The sequence below is a fragment of the Anopheles marshallii genome, chromosome 2 (genome assembly GCF_943734725.1).
Source record: "Anopheles marshallii chromosome 2, idAnoMarsDA_429_01, whole genome shotgun sequence".
NCBI classification, from domain to species: Eukaryota; Metazoa; Arthropoda; class Insecta; order Diptera; family Culicidae; genus Anopheles; species Anopheles marshallii.
The window spans coordinates 71,602,928-71,621,896 of NC_071326.1; the positions used below are offsets into that span (position 1 = coordinate 71,602,928).

General features: G+C 43.1%; 7 protein-coding genes across 7 annotated transcripts; 5 read left to right on the forward strand and 2 right to left on the reverse strand.

Moving 5' to 3' along the window:
* The first annotated feature begins 445 nt into the window (after positions 1–445).
* LOC128708030 (SUMO-conjugating enzyme UBC9-B) lies at positions 446–925 on the forward strand. The gene has a single exon (XM_053802987.1). It carries the CDS (start codon positions 446–448, stop codon positions 923–925), a length of 480 nt encoding a protein of 159 aa, XP_053658962.1.
* Positions 926–1,553: 628 nt separating this feature from the next.
* On the forward strand, positions 1,554–2,033 carry LOC128708331 (SUMO-conjugating enzyme UBC9-B). Its single transcript, XM_053803304.1, has one exon. It carries the CDS (start codon positions 1,554–1,556, stop codon positions 2,031–2,033), a length of 480 nt encoding a protein of 159 aa, XP_053659279.1.
* Positions 2,034–3,729: 1,696 nt separating this feature from the next.
* Positions 3,730–4,487, forward strand: LOC128709541 (40S ribosomal protein S12). The gene is made up of 3 exons (XM_053804547.1): positions 3,730–3,746; positions 3,886–4,219; positions 4,335–4,487. The coding sequence occupies exons 1-3, from the start codon at positions 3,730–3,732 to the stop codon at positions 4,395–4,397; spliced, it is 414 nt and encodes a 137-aa protein (XP_053660522.1). The 3' UTR covers positions 4,398–4,487.
* Positions 4,488–4,554: 67 nt separating this feature from the next.
* On the reverse strand, positions 4,555–6,100 carry LOC128708327 (zinc finger MYND domain-containing protein 10 homolog). The gene is made up of 3 exons (XM_053803301.1): positions 6,006–6,100; positions 4,696–5,919; positions 4,555–4,612 (listed from the first exon to the last, which is right to left on the reverse strand). The coding sequence occupies exons 1-3, from the start codon at positions 6,098–6,100 to the stop codon at positions 4,555–4,557; spliced, it is 1,377 nt and encodes a 458-aa protein (XP_053659276.1).
* A 1,599-nt stretch (positions 6,101–7,699) lies between these two features.
* Positions 7,700–9,768, forward strand: LOC128706699 (uncharacterized). The gene is made up of 6 exons (XM_053801640.1): positions 7,700–7,987; positions 8,068–8,355; positions 8,432–8,452; positions 8,522–9,040; positions 9,112–9,353; positions 9,417–9,768. Exons 1-6 carry the CDS (start codon positions 7,700–7,702, stop codon positions 9,766–9,768), a joined length of 1,710 nt encoding a protein of 569 aa, XP_053657615.1.
* Positions 9,769–12,622: 2,854 nt separating this feature from the next.
* LOC128706993 (uncharacterized) lies at positions 12,623–17,379 on the forward strand. The gene is made up of 3 exons (XM_053801938.1): positions 12,623–12,682; positions 13,764–13,836; positions 15,644–17,379. Exons 1-3 carry the CDS (start codon positions 12,623–12,625, stop codon positions 17,377–17,379), a joined length of 1,869 nt encoding a protein of 622 aa, XP_053657913.1.
* A 591-nt stretch (positions 17,380–17,970) lies between these two features.
* LOC128708784 (protein anon-73B1) lies at positions 17,971–18,313 on the reverse strand. Its single transcript, XM_053803763.1, has 2 exons — positions 18,149–18,313; positions 17,971–18,075 (listed from the first exon to the last, which is right to left on the reverse strand). The coding sequence occupies exons 1-2, from the start codon at positions 18,311–18,313 to the stop codon at positions 17,971–17,973; spliced, it is 270 nt and encodes an 89-aa protein (XP_053659738.1).
* Between the last annotated feature and the right edge of the window lie 656 nt (positions 18,314–18,969).

The window sequence follows — 18,969 nt, forward strand, 5'->3', positions numbered from 1 at the left end:
ACTTGCAAGGTGGTTGCAGATATGCGTACTGCCTGGAAATGTCCAGAATTCGTAGCTTGTAGAATGCTTAATGCTGCCTGATTAACAGTTTTCTAATTGTTGAATCTAACACAGATTATATATTATTCGCCTTTCAATTAAATATTTTATTCAACTATTTAACCATGTAAAATTTTACCTTTTTCTCGATAGCGTTCTCAAAACAGCGACTTTAATGTTAATTTTGTTTGATGTTCACAGAACAAAAACAACGAAATGTCACTTTTCTTTTCAGAAATTTTGCTGCAAGGGCTATTTTTATCGAAGGGGAAAGTGAGTGAAATTTTTCCATCGACGCTGTCATCCGAGAGGCGCCATAATACGCTTGTGAAACTGGACGCGCATAGTTTGTGAAATACGTGCTGCAGAAACAATTTGTTCCTAAAACCCGTAAATTTGATTGAATATGTCCGGCATCGCAGCATCGCGACTTGGAGAGGAACGTAAAGCGTGGCGCAAAGACCACCCCTATGGATTTGTGGCTCGCCCCGTGAAGAACCTCGATGGATCACTGAACCTCATGACATGGGAGTGTGCCATTCCCGGAAAGAAAGGAACAGCCTGGGAAGGTGGACTATACAGACTGAAGATGATTTTTAAGGATGATTACCCGACCAGCCCTCCAAAGTGCAAGTTTGAGCCGCCGTTGTTCCACCCGAACGTGTATCCATCCGGTACGGTGTGCCTGTCACTACTGGACGAAGAAAAGGATTGGCGTCCTGCGATCACGATTAAACAAATATTGCTCGGTATACAAGATCTGCTAAACGAACCCAATATTAAGGACCCGGCACAGGCAGAGGCATACACAATATATTGCCAAAACCGACTGGAGTATGAAAAACGAGTGCGTGCTCAGGCCAGAGCTATGTCAGCCACAGATTGAAGCGGATGGATCGATTTAATAAATTTATTTAATCACAAACTTAACGCAAACAAGTTGTAATCATAATTGAGGTGTTTCATTCTAATTTGTGTGTTTCAAATACTCGTTCTTCTAATAGTACCGGTCTAAAAGACTCATACAAAACTCCGGATTCTTTGTGGTTGTGTGTATTTTTGTTTGCGGAATCTTGCGGGAGGCTGATTAAATTGAGATGTGAATCCAAAATCAGTGGTTATTAAAAATCTCATGCATTATGATAATTGAATTTTGCGTTAAATTTTGCGCAATTTTGGATTTTTCATATGGGACCGAATCCGAAAATTGCCGAAAGCATACAATTTCAATTCCATGAAAATGCTTGTTCCAGTTGCATTCGTCAATGTACGGCATCATTTGTTTCATTTTTTGTGCTCGCAGAACAAAACAATGGAACGTCATTTATTTTTGTCTACATTTTGCTGCAAGGGCTCATTTTGTTTGACGGAAAAGTGAGTGAAATATTTCCATCGGAGCTGTCACCCGGAAGGCGTCATAACACAATTCGGCGCTTGTGAAACAGGACGCACATAGTTCGTGAAGTACGTGCTGTAGAAAAAATTGTTACTAGAAGCAGTAAACTTGAGTCAACATGTCCGGCATCGCAGCATCGCGACTTGGGGAGGAACGTAAAGCGTGGCGCAAAGACCACCCCTATGGGTTTGTGGCTCGCCCCGTGAAGAACCTCGATGGATCACTGAACCTCATGACATGGGAGTGTGCCATTCCCGGAAAGAAAGGAACAGCCTGGGAAGGTGGACTATACAGACTGAAGATGATTTTTAAGGATGATTACCCGACCAGCCCTCCAAAGTGCAAGTTTGAGCCGCCGTTGTTCCACCCGAACGTGTATCCATCCGGTACGGTGTGCCTGTCACTACTAGACGAAGAAAAGGATTGGCGTCCTGCGATCACGATTAAACAAATATTGCTCGGTATACAAGATCTGCTAAACGAACCCAATATTAAGGACCCGGCACAGGCAGAGGCATACACAATATATTGCCAAAACCGACTGGAGTATGAAAAACGAGTGCGTGCTCAGGCCAGAGCTATGTCAGCCACAGATTGAAGCGGATGGATCGATTTAATAAATTTATTTAATCACAACCGGCTGCACTCTAATTTGAGCCATTCTATATCCAACGCTGTTCTTACCTCCTGCCAGCATAGTTGAGCAATTTTACAAAGAACGGCATCATAATCCGGATTTTAGTGATCAACTTTTTACATTGCGCAGTCGGCCTGATATCATGTACCACATTTAATAGCTTCCTATAGCTGGTTCGTCTTCAAGCATCAAAACCGGGAAATTTATATATAAAAGATACTATATACGCAATTTGCGCACGAGGCAAGCATTCAAGCCAGCTAAGAAGTTTCTATGTTGATGATATTGCTACAATAAAACCATTTTCTTCTGGTATACTGCATGTGGTTGGAGTTGGATTTATGTGTCACGATAGTTATGATTTTTTTTCAGCGTCGTGCGTTTCGCAATTATAGTTAAAGTTAGCCATATGTTCGATAAGGGTAGGTGTTCTTAAACTCTGTACTGATGGTTATTGTCAGCAATCCTCTGTGCTATAGAGGATGTTCGTGTACATTTTGAAAACTAGCCGTCCTAGTCCCACGGCACTTAAACTAATTTGTTAGAATTAGAATCCAAACTTCATAATTTACACAAGCCTTTCGGTTAACTTTTACATTGGTGTAAAACAAAGCACGCGCTTATAGCTTCACAAGCGAGTTCAAACACTCCCAGAATACAAATAGATTGGATTATATATTCCGAATTGTTGAAACCAAAATTGTTTCGAAACAATTCATTGCATCCTTAGCATTCGATACTTTCTCTGGAGTGTATGGTATGCGTGTAATATAAAAGATGATGAAAGTAGATAATCAAAACACTCCACCTACCTGTTGATTAAAAGCGTGTAGCATGAAATTGCATTATTTTAACACAATACTACTCCGTTCTGCGTTTAGTTTGAAAATAAAAAAGATATTTGTTGGAGAGTTTGTTTACTACTGGTCTTCAGTGTCAAATACCCATCCCACGTAAATTAAATTCGCGGATTTTGTAAAGTGATTATTTCATTCTAATTGATGAGTTTGATAATTATGTAAACGAATAACTATACTTTGGTAGGCAAAAAAGTCCACATTCACTCCTGGAGAGGAATTATAAAATAAATTTCGGTTTGTGTTGAAATATTTCACATCCGTTACTTTTGCTTGAAAATAGACGATACGTAATAATTTTCGCTACTTGCACCTGACGTTAGTCGCAACATCTGACAGCTGACAGTCACCATCAACTTCCGCTCGGCGATCTCCGGCAGTTTGCTGTCTTTTTCGCTCTTTTCCGTCAATCGTAGGCTTCGATAGTGAAACACATTTTGTGTCGCTTAGCAAATAAATTGCCGTAAGTGTTAAGAAATATCGGAAGTTTGCCACGAATAGCATCGAAACAAAATCCGGAACGTTTGATTATTGCTTGAACGTATGCAAATGACATCGAGCTGCGATCATTCGACCATAAACAGCGCAAATTTGTCTTCCGCCGACGGTACAGTTGTGTGTTGAAGGATGTGCAACGTTCTGCGGAGTCGGCCGGTGGCGCTCTGGTTACTTGTCAATGAACGGAAGATGTTTTGATGTCTGAGCAGCGAGCTTCTCTTTCCCATGATAAATTTGAGGTCTGGAACTAACTATATTTTATTTCTTTTCGCTTCCATGGCCATCTTTTCGTTCGCTAGACAATGTCCGACGTCGAAGTGTAAGTATCTGGTTTGTTGACATCACTAGCTGTTCGGTTGTCGTCAACTCAACAACCTGCAATGTTCTGCAGACTCGACAATGCTGTGACTTCATACGCAATATATGCGACCAATGCATGCATTTGTTTCCATTTTTAGTGAGGCCCCGAGTGCACCCATCGATGGCTCCATGGATGTCAATACCGCCCTCCAGGAGGTGTTGAAGAAGTCGCTGATCGCCGACGGACTGGTGCACGGTATCCACGAAGCGTGCAAGGCGCTGGACAAACGCCAGGCCGTGTTGTGCATTTTGGCCGAAAGCTGCGATGAGCCGCAGTACAAAAAGCTGATCACGGCTCTGTGCAACGAGCACCAGATTCCACTGATCCGCGTGGATTCCAATAAGAAGCTTGGCGAATGGTCCGGTCTGTGCAAGATTGACAAGGAAGGCAAGCCCCGAAAGATTTGCGGCGCCTCCTGCGTCGTGCTGAAGGTGAGTGATTCTTTATGGAACCAACCCGCCAACGAGATGTTGGCTTTCTGCTTTGTAGTATTAGAATATGAGATTTACACACCTACTCCACGTTGGTTCTTTTAATGTTCTACAGGATTTCGGCGAGGAAACTCCAGCCCTCGATGTCATCAAGGAGCACCTTCGGCAGACAAGCTAAACACACAGTTTCCGTGCATTATGAGTTATTGTGAATGTGTAAGAAGAACACACATAAACCAAGGTGTTTCCCGATAAAAACTAAAAACAAACACACAACACGTTATGTTCTACTCTGTGCGTTCCTGATCGAGAACCGTCCGCCTCTCCAAAGGGTTTTATTTCAGCTGACTGCAGAGTTCTTTGTGATCGGGCCAGTTTTGCAGTTGACAGTCACTATTTTCAAAAAGGCACGAAGAAAAAAGAAGTTATTGCAGATACATATTGAATTAAGTTTAGCTGGTCATGAAGCAACTTACCGTGAGCAGTAGAAAACATGCAAACATCTGGAGCATTTCTTTGCCGCCAACGCTCCGCAATTGCCACAAACCTTTGTCGCGGACTGGTCTGTTTCGCTTTGTTTGTTGCGCTTTTCCTCCTGCTCGGTATACTTCTCCAGTAGATCGGTATTATACGCGGCATTAATACGCTTCGCCATTTCAAGTACATCCTGATCATCGAGGTCAATGAAAATGTTACGTTGCTTTGCCACGATTTGATCCCAACCAATTTGGCGTGCTGTTCGAAGAAGCTGTTCTCGCATTTCGGGCAATTCCTCCAACAGAAGCGACGTAGACGTAGTTCCTGTTGAGACATTTTCTTTCGTCAGCTGCATGGTGCAGAGATGCTGCTTCAAGGGAATTAATGCTGGCAATTGATCTAACAACTGCTCGTTCAGTAGACCAACGCATTTGCCAATTTCTCGATATCTGTAACCGTTAATTTCGTAATCTCTCATAAGCTCACCGTTAAATAACAGTCGATATAGACAGAACCATGTTTGGGCCTCGGTTTCCGTCACCTTAAGCACCGCATCTCCGTGTGCCGGCAGCCAGCTGGTGTTACGGTATTTTTCAAATATACCTTCGCTGTTACGGCGCAGCCATGGTTTGGCGTGAAGTATTTCCGCAATCAAGCAGGGAAAATCGTGGACACGTACAAGACGGGTCACGGCACTAAGTGGCAACAGCTCTAGACCTTCAACTAGATAAGACACCACACCCAGACATTTGATTCCAATACGAAAGTCCATTCCACGTCCCATTCGTATGACTTCTTCCGAAGTGGATTCGTTCAATAGTTCGTTCGGCGGTGGATCATCTTCAAGATCGTTGTAACCGTTCGCTAACAAGCCAATCAATCGACCGATTGCTTGAGCGCAATAATCTATTAGATCGAGGGCACTACTATCGAGCGCCTCGCAGCTGGTACGATGATACAGTACGGTTTCCAACAAAGAACAAATGTTAGCTTCGTGGTAAATTACGCTGTAAAGTACGAAGGTGGCATCAGGGTCCTTCAGCGCTAACAAGCGCGATAAAACTTCCGTACGCCAAACCAGAACGCTGTACAGCTCATGTATGAGGAGCGGAATTTTACCTTCCAGCATTAATCGTTCCTTTACAATTTCTTCTTGTTTGGTGGACGCTTCGATGAAAGCCTGTTGGCAGAGTTTTTGCAACACTTCATGCTGCTCTATCCAACTAAAAAACGCAAAGCATGGCAGAAGCCCGACGTAAATTTTTAAATAGCGAAGGAACAGGATTTTTCATTTCAAAAATTCACTCACCCTTTGCTCCCTATATCAACAATTTCGTAGGGGCGAATGCTTTGAACAAATGGATCTATTTCTTCGGGGAAAACTGCACATGGATACGATGCCATCGTTATTTTTCTGCGATACAATCCAAAGACCTCCACAGACAGACGAATACTAAACGCACTGTTTTAAATCGTTTCCTAGCAACCGATAATGTAACGTGCAATGACAGACTTGATGTAAATGCATGCATGCCGCAACATGCTTCAATGATCGTGTTTTATAAAAAATAAGACAAATGATCGTTTTTTCATGTTTATATTTCATTGGTGGGCGAATTCCACACCATCCGGTCACTCTGATAATAATTTTAAAATCCCCACATGCGTGTGTATCTGTTCTTAGTATTTTTCGCAAGAAATTTTCATTTTCCATCCTTAACGTTGGAGTACTTAAGCAATCACTATAGCTCCAATACGAACACTCACAGCTGCCGTCAAAACAAAACTGCTCGGGGAAAAATTCCAACAAAACTCTGCAAACAGCGTAGTTTCGCGAAAAGTGCATTGCGCTAAGGTGCGAAAAGGTGCATTTCGCGCGTGTGTGTTGTGTTGTCGTGCAAGCGGGTTTAGAATGATCGCCTTATCGCATGCACCCTGTAACTAGACGATCTTTCGACGCATCGTCGCCCTGTAACATCGTTACCCGCTGTATGTAGCCCGTGCCAGATACGCGGAACTTCCTCGTCAACCATCAGAACCGAGATCCATCCGTGGAGGTTGCTGCAGCCTGATCATCGCAATAGTGTGCAACAAGTGGGTGGGCACCTCTGTTAATAAGTACGTATGCCAAAAACAAACACTAATTACAGCGCGCAAGTGATGAGGATTGTGTGATTCTACGGTACACACCGCGGGTTAAGTAATAAAATCCAAAAACAGATGAGGCACTAGTAGTATGCGAAGAGTGGTTCCAATTATCTGATCGAAAGACACGAGATTGTCTCTTGAAATTACTGCGCTACTGTTTCAATGCGATGTGGGGGTTCGTGCCATTCGGATTGCTGATCCATTCTGCTTATCAGCAGCGGAGAAATCACCAACAGCAATGAATGAAACGTAAAATAGGGCCCATTCGTTGCGCGTTATTGATAAAGCAAATGAATTCAGGTGGTAGGGTGGGTGATAGATACGGACACGTTAAGAAAATAGTGCCATAAATGTAATGACACTTAATTTAACTCTGCTCTAACCGAGAAATTCTCATTATTATGGACTTATGGAGTGTGCTTTTGATCCTTGCATCAAGTAGACTAGAAATCCTAATCAGGCCATCTTTCTTGTGCATAAATCGGGATGAACAACGGAACACTACTGTGTAAAACCCCCCTCCCAATATTTCGCGTATCACTCACTGTTTCACGCAATTATGTTTACTCACTTCACACCTGATTAGGTATCGCGTCATTCGTTTGTCCTAGTGGCCAAAGCAAGACGATAATTGAGCACGATAGATACAGATCCCTTCATCTGTGTGACCGGTTTTCAAGGTAAACTGGTTTTCAGATTCCGATACCATACTGTACATTGAATTTTCCTTTGCGTTGCCTTGGTTGTTAGATTATAGAATTGGAATTTATGTACAATATCATTATTTAATTCCAGAAATATACTGCAACTACATTGTGTACCAATAATTCGCAGGAACTTTGAGAGCGGCGAAACATGGGAAATACACACAGTAATAGCAACGGGAAGGGATCCAGTTCAAACAGTCCTTCAAAGACCAAAGGAAATGGTGGCGGTGCTAACGAACAGTCGAAACAGCCGAACGGTGGCAATGGTGCTGCACCTGGCGCAACGGCACGCGGCATGACACGTACTGCGAGCGGTGCAGACATACAGGACCGTGCCCAGACACAGTTCCAACCAGTCGATAAGCTTGGTCGTATTTTGGCGAAAAAGTGTGAAGAACAGCACGGAATTCACGGTGTTACGGGAGATATATTTTCGGTAGAGTTGTGACACTCAGCACATTTTTTTTCTCTCTTAAACTAATAATGCTTCACATTGTCCCGCATTTATCCCATCAGCGTTACGTGTTTCCAAAGTATCCCGATCTTGGACTGAAACTATTTCGCTACCTACGCTTTATGAGCCACGCTAAAACGGAACACCTGGGTTTGGTTGCTTTCCGGCAGCAGTGTGAACGATTTCTTGCCCTGCTCGATGATTCGATTATTTTGGAAAACTATGTGCGCATGTTTGGTGATCTGAACGAGAGTGAGCTGATAAAGCCGGAAAATTTGAAAAATCTGTTACGCACCTGCTACAATCTCGCGATGGCGCACTATTCGGATGGACCACAGTCTTGTCGGTTGGTAAGTGATAAATGATTCGGTAAACGTACTCTTGTTGCTTTGGTAACACATGTTTTATTAATTACATGCTGCTCAGATAGAAGATGATGAATTATCGGTATAAAATCGGAACTTTTCGATCTTATAAATCTAGCTTACTTGAACGGTAAACTTTACTTCATTACAGCTTAATCGAACGCTCGATTCCGTTGTGCAGTCGTGTTTCTTCTCCAAGGAATCACTCAGTCCGGGCTATATTTGCCGCTGGCTGGAAAACAATGTACCTCGGCTGGTACCGCCTATTCACAAGTACTGTGTGCACGCCCTCAGCACCTCCCATCGGACAATCATCGACAACAGTATGGTGAGCAACAGTGAAACGGTCGTGTCGATCAGTGCCATTAACGCGGGCGAAGCAAGCTACGGACTGGAGCTGCAAACTCCCATTCTCGAGAAAACGAATCCATTCGGAAAGGATCTGGCTGGAGGTGGGGGAGGCTCTGGTGGCGGTATAGGTGGGGCAAGTATGTCACGTGAACCGGGCAAACCGCTTACGGTGGAAGAACGTGAGCGCTTGAAAAATCAGCAACCGCTACTACCGCTTTCGGAGGCTTGGCTGTTGGCGGGATCGCTTCCACCCCTGTACAGCAAACCGCAATCCGTGCCGGCCCCGATTAATCCAAATTCGGCCAACTTAACTTCGCATGTAGGTTCATTGATAAGTTCCAATTCAAGTAGCTAGATTGAGCCCCAAAATAATTATTTGTTTTAATGTAGATTTTTTTGGCGAAACTTTTGTCGCTCGTACCCTCCCACTGGACGTCTCTGTACGATTCGAGACTGGATGGTGCGGGCACAAATAGATTTTTGCATCACGTCCTTGGCTACCGTGGACCGAACCTGATCCTGTTCCGTTGCGAGGATGATCTGTTGTTTTGTGTGGCGAATCCGAACGAATGGCGCGAAACGCATTTGTACATCGGTGACGAAGGAAGCTGCTGTTTACAGTTGCTGCCAAAGTATGTGACAAAGATTTAACATTGCAGCACAGCTTAATGCTCGTGTTTCTTTCATTTACACAGATTTCAAATGCTGGAAAAGAAACCGAAAAGCCTCTACCTGAATACGCACATTCGGGGCTATCCGAAGGGCCTTCGTGCTGGTTCCGATCCGCGCAAACCGATCCTGATCGCGGACGAGCACTTCGAGCGTCTTGAATATCGTTCGCTGCAGCACAAAATCCTTTCGATTGAGGTGTGGGGATGCGGCAATCAGCAGCAACGTGACGTTCAGCTGGATATTAAGAAGTGGCAGGTGAAGGAAGCGGAACGGCAGCGAACGGTCAAGATGACGGCTGCCGACTGGATGGATCATCCCGATCGCTACCTGCTTGAGCTAGGTGGACGACAAAATTATAACAACTCATCCACGTAATCAGTCCTGCTGGTGGTGGTACTAGAAGCCAAAAGTATGTTGGAACCGACTGGTCCTTTTCACCAAAATTCGTTTCGGGGTGAAAATAGAACGGCACAGATTTCAAGTTAGGCTAGCAAGACTATCTGGCCGTTATCGGGGATTAGATGGAGTATCGAGAGAATGATGCTGTACTTACAGTTTTTAAAATGAATGTTTTTTGCCTTATCCATATTCAAATGCATGCTTATGCTGCCAACTGCTGAAAAGAGTAGCAACGTGGTACATAACTTAATAATCAGATTTCAAACCGTTGGCTTCGATTTTCGGAGGAAAACTAAAAAGACAGTGATATAACAGGACAAAGAGCATTGAGCCTAGGAGACTGCTTTTGATCTATCGCAACACACTATAACTTACGATTGTTATTTTAATATGTGTTATTCGTGTTGGTTTTTTTAGATGCTACTGAATGGGAATGGTAAACCATTTCCGTTTTGATAGGACGCATATGATTTTATTTTTGTTCGAAAATGTGTACTTACACCATGAGCACTATTTATCTTTGTGAGGGCATACAATCGAAGTATGATAATGCTTCATGGTTTGTGTAATCCTTCACAGCAGTGTCTAGATATTGGAACCGGTACCTATTAGTTAGGTGCAATACATTCAGAATCGTTATTTAATAATGTTACGAGAATCCGCATGAAAGTTTTGTGCGTTTGTGAGACGCGTTTGTTTGATTGTTTTTTTTTTTATAATCAGATTGTTTCGTAGTGCGAAATAACTAAAATTATCACAGTCTATGAGCAATTTACATTAGGTAGACAATAATAACAACACTTTGACCATTTTAAGTATTTCTTACAAATGTAATGTTACTTATTGATTTAGCTGTGAATAGTGTCTTATAAGAAAGTGATACATGAATAAAGCGGAAATAAACCTTTATATTGCATGGGATGTTATTCTTCCATCTACGCTTTTAGAAGTGTTATTTCAATTCATTTTTTTCTTCTAACTTATCCCGTCTACCAACATAATATCCTGGACTTTCTAGTGGAAACATGAAAGCCATCATTCCATCTCAGAATCACGACTCCTGTGTCCATGTGGATGACTTAAAATAACTTTAAGGGATGGAAACGTTCAGTGTCATTCTCATGGCACCAGCAGACCGGGGCCCTGCAAAAAATCGTTCTCAGCATCTTTCTCTCAAACGCTTCTAAGATGGTTACGTCAGTGTTGGACAAATTCCATCTATTAGAGGCATTTGTGAATACCGGAGTGAAGAAGTTTACTCAAACTTAAGAAAGACTAGTCGGCATCCTAGCGCCTATTTCAATATCAATGCTGTTGTCGGTGCCTTTGACCGAATATAGCTAAAGTCTACGACAACTTCAAATGTGCATAATTCAGTATTTGTCGCCTTGGCACAGACTTAGCGATAACATTAGGCCCTGAGAGTTTCCTGAAGCTATTTTTCACTCATCCAACAGAAATTTCAAATACGAGACCAAGATGTGTAAAGAACTATATGTTGCAAGAATATTGAAAAGCTTTTTTGTGCTAAAGAAATCAATGTTTCATTACATTCTTTCTTTAGGTACTAACAATTGATGCAGAAGATGCAGCTTTATTATAAGCACAGATTTTCCGACCCATTTTCGCAAAGGAGCAGTGGTAAAAAAATGTAAACAAATACATCAGCTGTGCAACGTCAAAACGAACGAAACGTCACTGTGCGCGCATCTGAGCTGAAGCTATCTTGGTTGTCCCTTTACCCCCACCCATAACCTCCCTCTCTAGCTTCCGTACAAAATAACGTAATATTTTGTCTTTTTTCTCGCTCAACACGTTCCTTTCGTCTCTCACGCAAAAGGGAGTTTTGTGTGTATCCCTCGTGGAATAGGTACGGTTGATTTGGTCCGCAGGCCACGCAGCTAAACGTATCCGAATGGTTGCCTTCCCGCTGCTCAGTCACATTCATTCATGAGACCGATCGTGGAGCAGTTCGCGAATTGGGGGGTCAACCTTCATTATGTAAACACCAGGTACTCGGTGAAATACTTCGTACAACTCCCCTGCCTGTTTATAACGTGTGCTGCCGTTATTGTAGTGTGAAAAGTGCGTTTTTTGCAAGTGTATGAAGGTGCTATTGCTTATAAATGTTGTGCTATTGATAAGGTAAAAGTGCAAACGGGGCTAGAATTATACGTTCCCGTGTGGTGCATAATATCAACCAGCCACTATCTAACGGTATAAGTATAGCCGTCTTGAACAGCGAAGGTTTCCCAGTGCGGTACAACGGTACTCTTAAGTTAGTGATGAAACGTATCTCAAACCGGATGGTTTCAGAGAAGCAGCATCAGTAGGTGAAACGCCCAACCGAACTGCCAGTGTCCGTACAGTCTTCCAAGACGTAGACGACGAACCCGCGTTCCGTGTGGAACCAGCGTGAACCATCTACTTAAGGTTAATTCACTACTTGCGACGAAAGCCGCAGCCACCGTTGTGAGTGATTAACCACGTTCAGAAATACTTTCACCGTCACCGTCTCGTGGAGTTACATCGGGCTCAGCTCATATATGATCGCAAACGACGCATTGCCCAGCAGCGACACACAACCATTGCCGAGTGACCTAAGACTGTTCCAATATACATGTGCCATTACACAACCCTTAACCTGCCCCAGTGGTGCGTAACGCGTTCACCAGCGTAAAGATATGTACCTTTCGGCTTAAGTTTGGTCAAAGGTTGATTGGCGACGAATTGAACGGAGAATTATTGAAGCTATTATCAAACACCGCGTTGCAAGAAAACGTGTGTCTTAAGAGATCACAAATTGTACAATAAAAGGAAAGATCGCAACATGAGTACCGATCAAGAACGTGCGAATAAAACGATCCGTGTGGGATCGCGGAAAAGTGAGGTAAGTTGAAGTAACAAATGTTATAATTTATATTGTTCGCTACTGCACACAATGTTACAGCTTTTTATTTATTTAAGGGATAAACTAGCAGGGTGCCGTTTACCTAACTATTACGGTTGTTTATTGTTCCGTCCGCACGATAAGACCTGTACCGGTTCTAATTCTTTTTTGTTCACGCCTGCTAGGTGGATTTTTCCTTTTTTTCCTTTCGATTTCCTCCACGTACGGCTTCTTGGGTATAGCTGCCCCTTTCTTTGACACTGGAAACCCAAACAAGAAATTCTTCAAGTTTCAGGGAATCACAGCAAAAAAAAGGGGGGAACAATATTGATACAAGTGTGAAGTGCGTTTTCCGCGTCTGTTTCGGTGTTAACGGCGGCACGGATTTACAAAAGATGGAAAGTTTTATTTACACTGCCCGTCGCATAGTCGATTATATCTGTCTGCTTTTTTTCTTCTTGCTTTCCAAATACTCACTCAAACATAACGCATTTTATGGACGCCCTGTGGCTGTACGAAAAGCAACGTGGAACTATTTTTTTTTTTATTTTTGACTTTAAAGATGATTTCGTTATGCTACGCGCCTTACCTAAAGGCAATTGAATTTGCAAAAACACGAATTTTATAGTGTGTAACCCATATCAGTTTCTTAAATTTATGGTGTTTTTGTGGCACAGAATATTGTTCAGCCGCTAACAATCAACCGTACAGCATGGGGGATAAGCCAACGAGAGCATTACTTTTACCCGCCGGTCATTAATGACACGACAACGGCTACATCGAGCCAATTATCCATCCAGCCACGGCTGCAGCACCGACCGGTCGATTATAGCCGAGTTACGAGGCAATTAGAATTTCAAAGCTGACATTTGACACCGGCCGGGGTTATTCTGCGGGTGGGACGCTTGAAGGCTGGACTTTTTGGGTTGGAAGATGTAGGGGACCAATCGAACTACTTGTCCGACTGCATAGATCTATTATGCTGTCATTAGATAATTCCAAAGTTAATAAGTTTTTCTTAACCCCAAATGTGTTTGTCGGAACCCGAATTAAAGTTAACTCATTAACGCTTTTCTTACAGCTGGCTCTCACACAAACGAAGCATGTAATCTCTCTGCTCCAGAAGCTCAATCCGGATGTGGTGTATGAAATTCGTAAGTATTTCTAACCGCTATTTATAATTTGTTACAAAGAACTATTTTCAAATAAATTATGATTTTTTGTTGTTGATTTTGTTTTAAAACAATCCTCTCAGTCCGCTGCTTAAGATCAGCACGACGCTGTACATGAAGCAATTTGAAAGTCATCATGTGGCGATTGATATCTATTAGGGCTGACGATCACCATCACACAACCTTCCGTGCGAACAAAACCGGCTAGTCATGGTAGCGAATGTTCGTGCCTCACGCGCGTTCACCAGTACATACGAGTGACAACGCATCTTCATGCTATACGTTTGATAAGTTTCGGGTTTACGTGTGCCGATAAGATTCACCTCCAACGATGCTTCCTTCGGGCACGGTACGGAAAGCCAATCGCAATGAATTCGATTGATCAACCATTTGTTTTTGCAATTCAAACATACATTACGCACGAACATTGTTCTTGAATAGCTTCATGAAGATCTAGCTGAATGGCACGTTTTGTCTGTGCATGATGCACGTGTTGTGTCTAAAGTTCGCTCGCGGATATTCTCCTCGGCGCACACAACACGATCTCACCAGTTCTTAGTGTCCGAAACATTGCGCTAGATTTTAAGGAAGGGGTTCACCTGAGTACGATTGGTACGATCACCAACTCAGCGTTGGCCCGTAATGGTTGGCACAGGCGAACCGTTTTGAGTAATGATTTTTGTGGAGTGGCACGCAGGTGGACACCCATTTTGACGGGTCGTTTGTTACGTCAGGCGCGTGAGAAAGAATTATGCAAAGCGAAAGGAGAAACATTTGAAGTCATTTTTTCTATCTTTTCTAATAGCGCTAGCTAAAGGAACTTCTAAACCGCTTTTTTATAGATACTTTTTAGTTTATGTGTCTGTTTTTTATGTTTTTCCATTGACCTTGAACATTTTATGACTTGGTAACGCCTTGGTAACTTGGTTCTGCAGATGAAGGGGTGGGCCGTCCGGTTACCGTTGATCTTTCTATCGGACAAAAATTGGGTCCACGAGTAAGTTTCACGGATTTCACGAAATGGTACATTTAAAGGAAAATCAGATCTCAATTCCATCTCAAAAAGGGAACTATTACTTATATTTTGTAATATGAAGAATACGGCGATCGAGACCTGTCGTATGTTCCAAAAGCCCTTTGCTTTTATGCTATTCTACTGTCTTCAGATTTGCATCTCTTTGCCAACAAATAACTTCAAAAGGATTGTTTTTTTTTTTTATTTCAATGCAAAATGTCTAATCATCGAATGCCACCCCGACATCCTCGTGAAGGTTAGCTTCAGATAAGCCCATAACTGACCTGTACAACTTCTATGCATGCTTCGTGCTACATGGTTATTATTTTTCGCGCAAATAACTGATGTTCTTGCCCAATTTACGGTAGCACCAGTCGGACGTTGGGAACATGTTTTAATCATTATAAGCTGCAATCAAATGGCACGGGCGATTGTTGTGCAACAGGTATTGCCAAGAGTTACTTTATCTATCGTTCAACGAAATAACCAAAGGTCATACCCTAGTCCAAGGTATTGCACCTTTGCAATACCGCATGCATTTCCAGTGCAGATGAGTCTTTACGAACGAGGAAGCAAAAAAACCACATTAATTAAAATTATTGCAACATCAGTGTAGAGGAGATGTTTTTAAACCATATGTATGTGATAACGACTGTAGCTGATACTGATAAATGAGTGTTGACTGTTCCTCAATCGTTTTTTTTCTTTGTTTTTATTTTTTACTTATTTGTGATGCATTTTTAATCGTTTTTGTACCTTAATTCTTCTCCACAGATACAATGACAACGGTGGGCGATCGAGTGCTGAACAAATCACTGCCAAAAATCGGCGAAAAGTCCCTCTTCACGAAGGACCTTGAGGATGCGTTGCGGACCGGTGGCGTAGACTTTGTAGTACACTCGCTGAAAGATTTGCCCACTTCGCTACCGTTGGGTATGGCGATCGGGGCCGTACTGGAGCGGGAAGATCCACGGGATGCACTCGTGCTGAACGAACGTCATCGTGGCTGCACGTTAGCTACACTGCCCCATGGTTCAATCGTCGGTACATCATCTTTAAGACGATCGGCGCAACTGGCCCGTTTCTATACCCATCTGTCGGTGTGCGATATTCGGGGGAACTTAAATACGCGGCTGGCAAAGCTCGATGCCGATACGTCCAAGTTTGCTGGTATCATTCTCGCCCAGGCCGGTCTCGTGCGGATGGGTTGGAACAAACGTATCGATCAGATAATTGAACCGCACGAAATTTTGTACGCGGTCGGGCAGGGAGCACTGGCCGTCGAGTGCCGATCGAACGATGACTATATACTGGACATGCTGGGGAAGTTGTGTCATCTGGAGACGCAATGCAGGATACTGACGGAGCGAAGCTTCCTGAAGACACTCGGCGGTGGATGTAGCGCCCCGGTAGCGGTCCGGACGGATCTGAAGCGTGGCTGGAAAAGTGGTGGTACGGATGGGGAACAGCAAGAACCGGGACGAAAGCGTGCCTCGCAGGACGGTTTGGAAGAGGATGATGAAACATTCCAGCTAGTGGTAGAGGGTGCTGTCTGGAGTTTGGACGGGAAAACTGAAATTCGGACCAACGGTGATTGTACGCTCGAACTGGCCGAAAGTCGACCGAATTTCGAGTGCAAAAATATTATTCCAGGTGTGGATGATGACGACGATGCGAAGCATCGTGCGAAAAAGCGTAGACCGGTGAGCTCGTCCAGTTCGGTAGAAGGAGATCGTGAAAGTACGATCGAGTCCGAACATCAACAGCGCAAGAAGAGTCCGGAAATCATTCGTGACAACGAAATTCTGATACCCGGTTGCTCCAAAGATGGTGGAGCTCGTATGGATCTGACCAAGTTCATCGATATTCATGGAGAGTTGTTTAAGAAGTGTCCTTATTCGTCCGAGCTAACGAAAATGGTAACGGGGGCGAAAGGATCGGATCGCAATGGAAATGAACAGAAGGATGGTACGTTCGATATAGGCAAAACTGAAAATGATGAGGATAAAACTACGAACGAAACGAAACCTCTATGTCCAAGCGCACGCTTTCCCGTCGGACAAGAAGTGATGGGTGATTGTCCGTTTGTTAGTACTGAAGAGAAGGTGGATTTAGGAGGAAGCATTGCTGTTGGTTTGGTGTGTCCGGTTACCGGTAACAAACAGCAGGAGCATGACAAAAATGGAGACACTCAAAATGGTGCCAACGGGAAGAAGCCGGAACCAAACGCTGCTGGTATACAATCGCTGGCAGATAAATGTCCTTTCCTAGCTTCGGCTAAGGTGCTTGACTACAATGAAAATCTCGACCAGCGTCAGATTGTCGAACCGAAGCTTAAGGATGACAGTGAACATCTGTTCTGCGGGATGCACCGACATGCGTACATCCAGCGTGAAGTGTTCGAACGGTGCGAGAAGTTGGGTTACGATCTTGCCCATAACCTGATTGCGAAAGGTGCACTCGCGGTGATGAAGTGCGCCCAGAACGAGATCCACTCGAAGCTAACTTAAGCGTCATATGCCGGGTTTTGCAGTTCCTGTGTAGCGTAAAGACAACCGCATAGCAAAACTAGTAAAATGTTAATTTTGTTTTTCTTTTTTTCATTTACGTTTTTTCCTGTTATCTAGCGTACTCGTCCAACACGGGAGTACAATATCGCCCCAAGGGATCAATGTTTTGTGTAAAGGGCGCGAAACAACAAACTGTTTTTGCAATATAAATGTTAGACAACTACGCCTAACCATGGATGTGTCTCGTTTTTCGGTTGAAATCGGAAAGAAATTCAGAAGGAGTAAAATACAGCATTTCGTCTTACATAGTTAAAGTGCAATGTTTAATGTGTTCACAATAAATACAATATTACATTTAGCCCCGTTTGCTAGTGGGTGTCCAGAATGGTAATAGTAGCAATTTCTAGCACATCATTAAGTACACACAGAGAGATCTTGTTTTGTAAAGTTAATCTGTAGAAGTTCAAAAGCTGCTCTACAATAACCGTGGAAAGCTAGAAAACAAATTATCTCACATGTTGCATGGCTTGCATAGGAATGTTGTCGAAGAAGAATGGTTGCATTTAATTTCTTCACCGAATCGGCGATGCTTTAACGACGCTTTTTCTTGTCCTGCTTGCGGCTACGATGGTATGGTCTTCTAGGTGTGTTTTGTGGTGACGAATGTTCCGAGCTCGAATCTTCACTGTCATTATTCTGGAAAAGGAAAGAAAACACGAGTCGTATTAAAGGACAAGCTTACATACGGGTATTGCACAGAATGTCTTACTTTCGACGACCAGCTTCCCGGGTCACCATTTGAACCGGAAGAATCAGGTAGGACGATGCAGGCTGCTAGGCATACCATTTGAAAAATCGCTCCCACGTACAAACCATACCGTATGACCGTACCGAAGAAATCCTCCTCAGCTATATTCACTAATGTAGCGCTCATTTTACTTCAGCGATATTGCAGACACAGAGGCTTTCACTGCTATTTTATTCAATATCGATTTGTTTTGTTGCGTTTTGTTTATCGAACATTAATTCCCATGTAGCAAAACGATGCATGGGCTTCTTTTTGACAGTTTGATCGACTGGCAACACCGCCAATTTTTATTTCCGACATTCGAAATAAAATTAGAAAATTTAAAATTTCCCCCTTCGAAATGGGCTCTGGACATTGGTTTGTTTTATATTTTGTTGGCATTTTAAGCCTAGCTTCGTTATACCTGTCTCATGTCTCATGTTTTTGAGTGTCTTGGGAGATTATAGTGGTTAATAATAGTTAATAATAGAGTTAATAATAATCAATTTTCGCCAAAACAATGCGCCTCATAGTTTAGTCGCTTAAGTTATGAAAAGTTAAGATCGCAGAACACCTACTACTTCGAGTCGACAACTTATGCTATGCTTTCCAAACAGACTCTATCGCGGCTAGTGTCCGACAAGTACGTACTTTGTCTTCCACGCGTTTCAATCGGGAGTACGCTTCGCGCATCGCCACAAATGTACGTCCGATGATGTTGTAGTCATCTTCGAAGCCAAAGAATTTTAGATAATGCGTGAAAATCGTACCCCAGATGTCGTGACCCTAAACAACCATAGCTT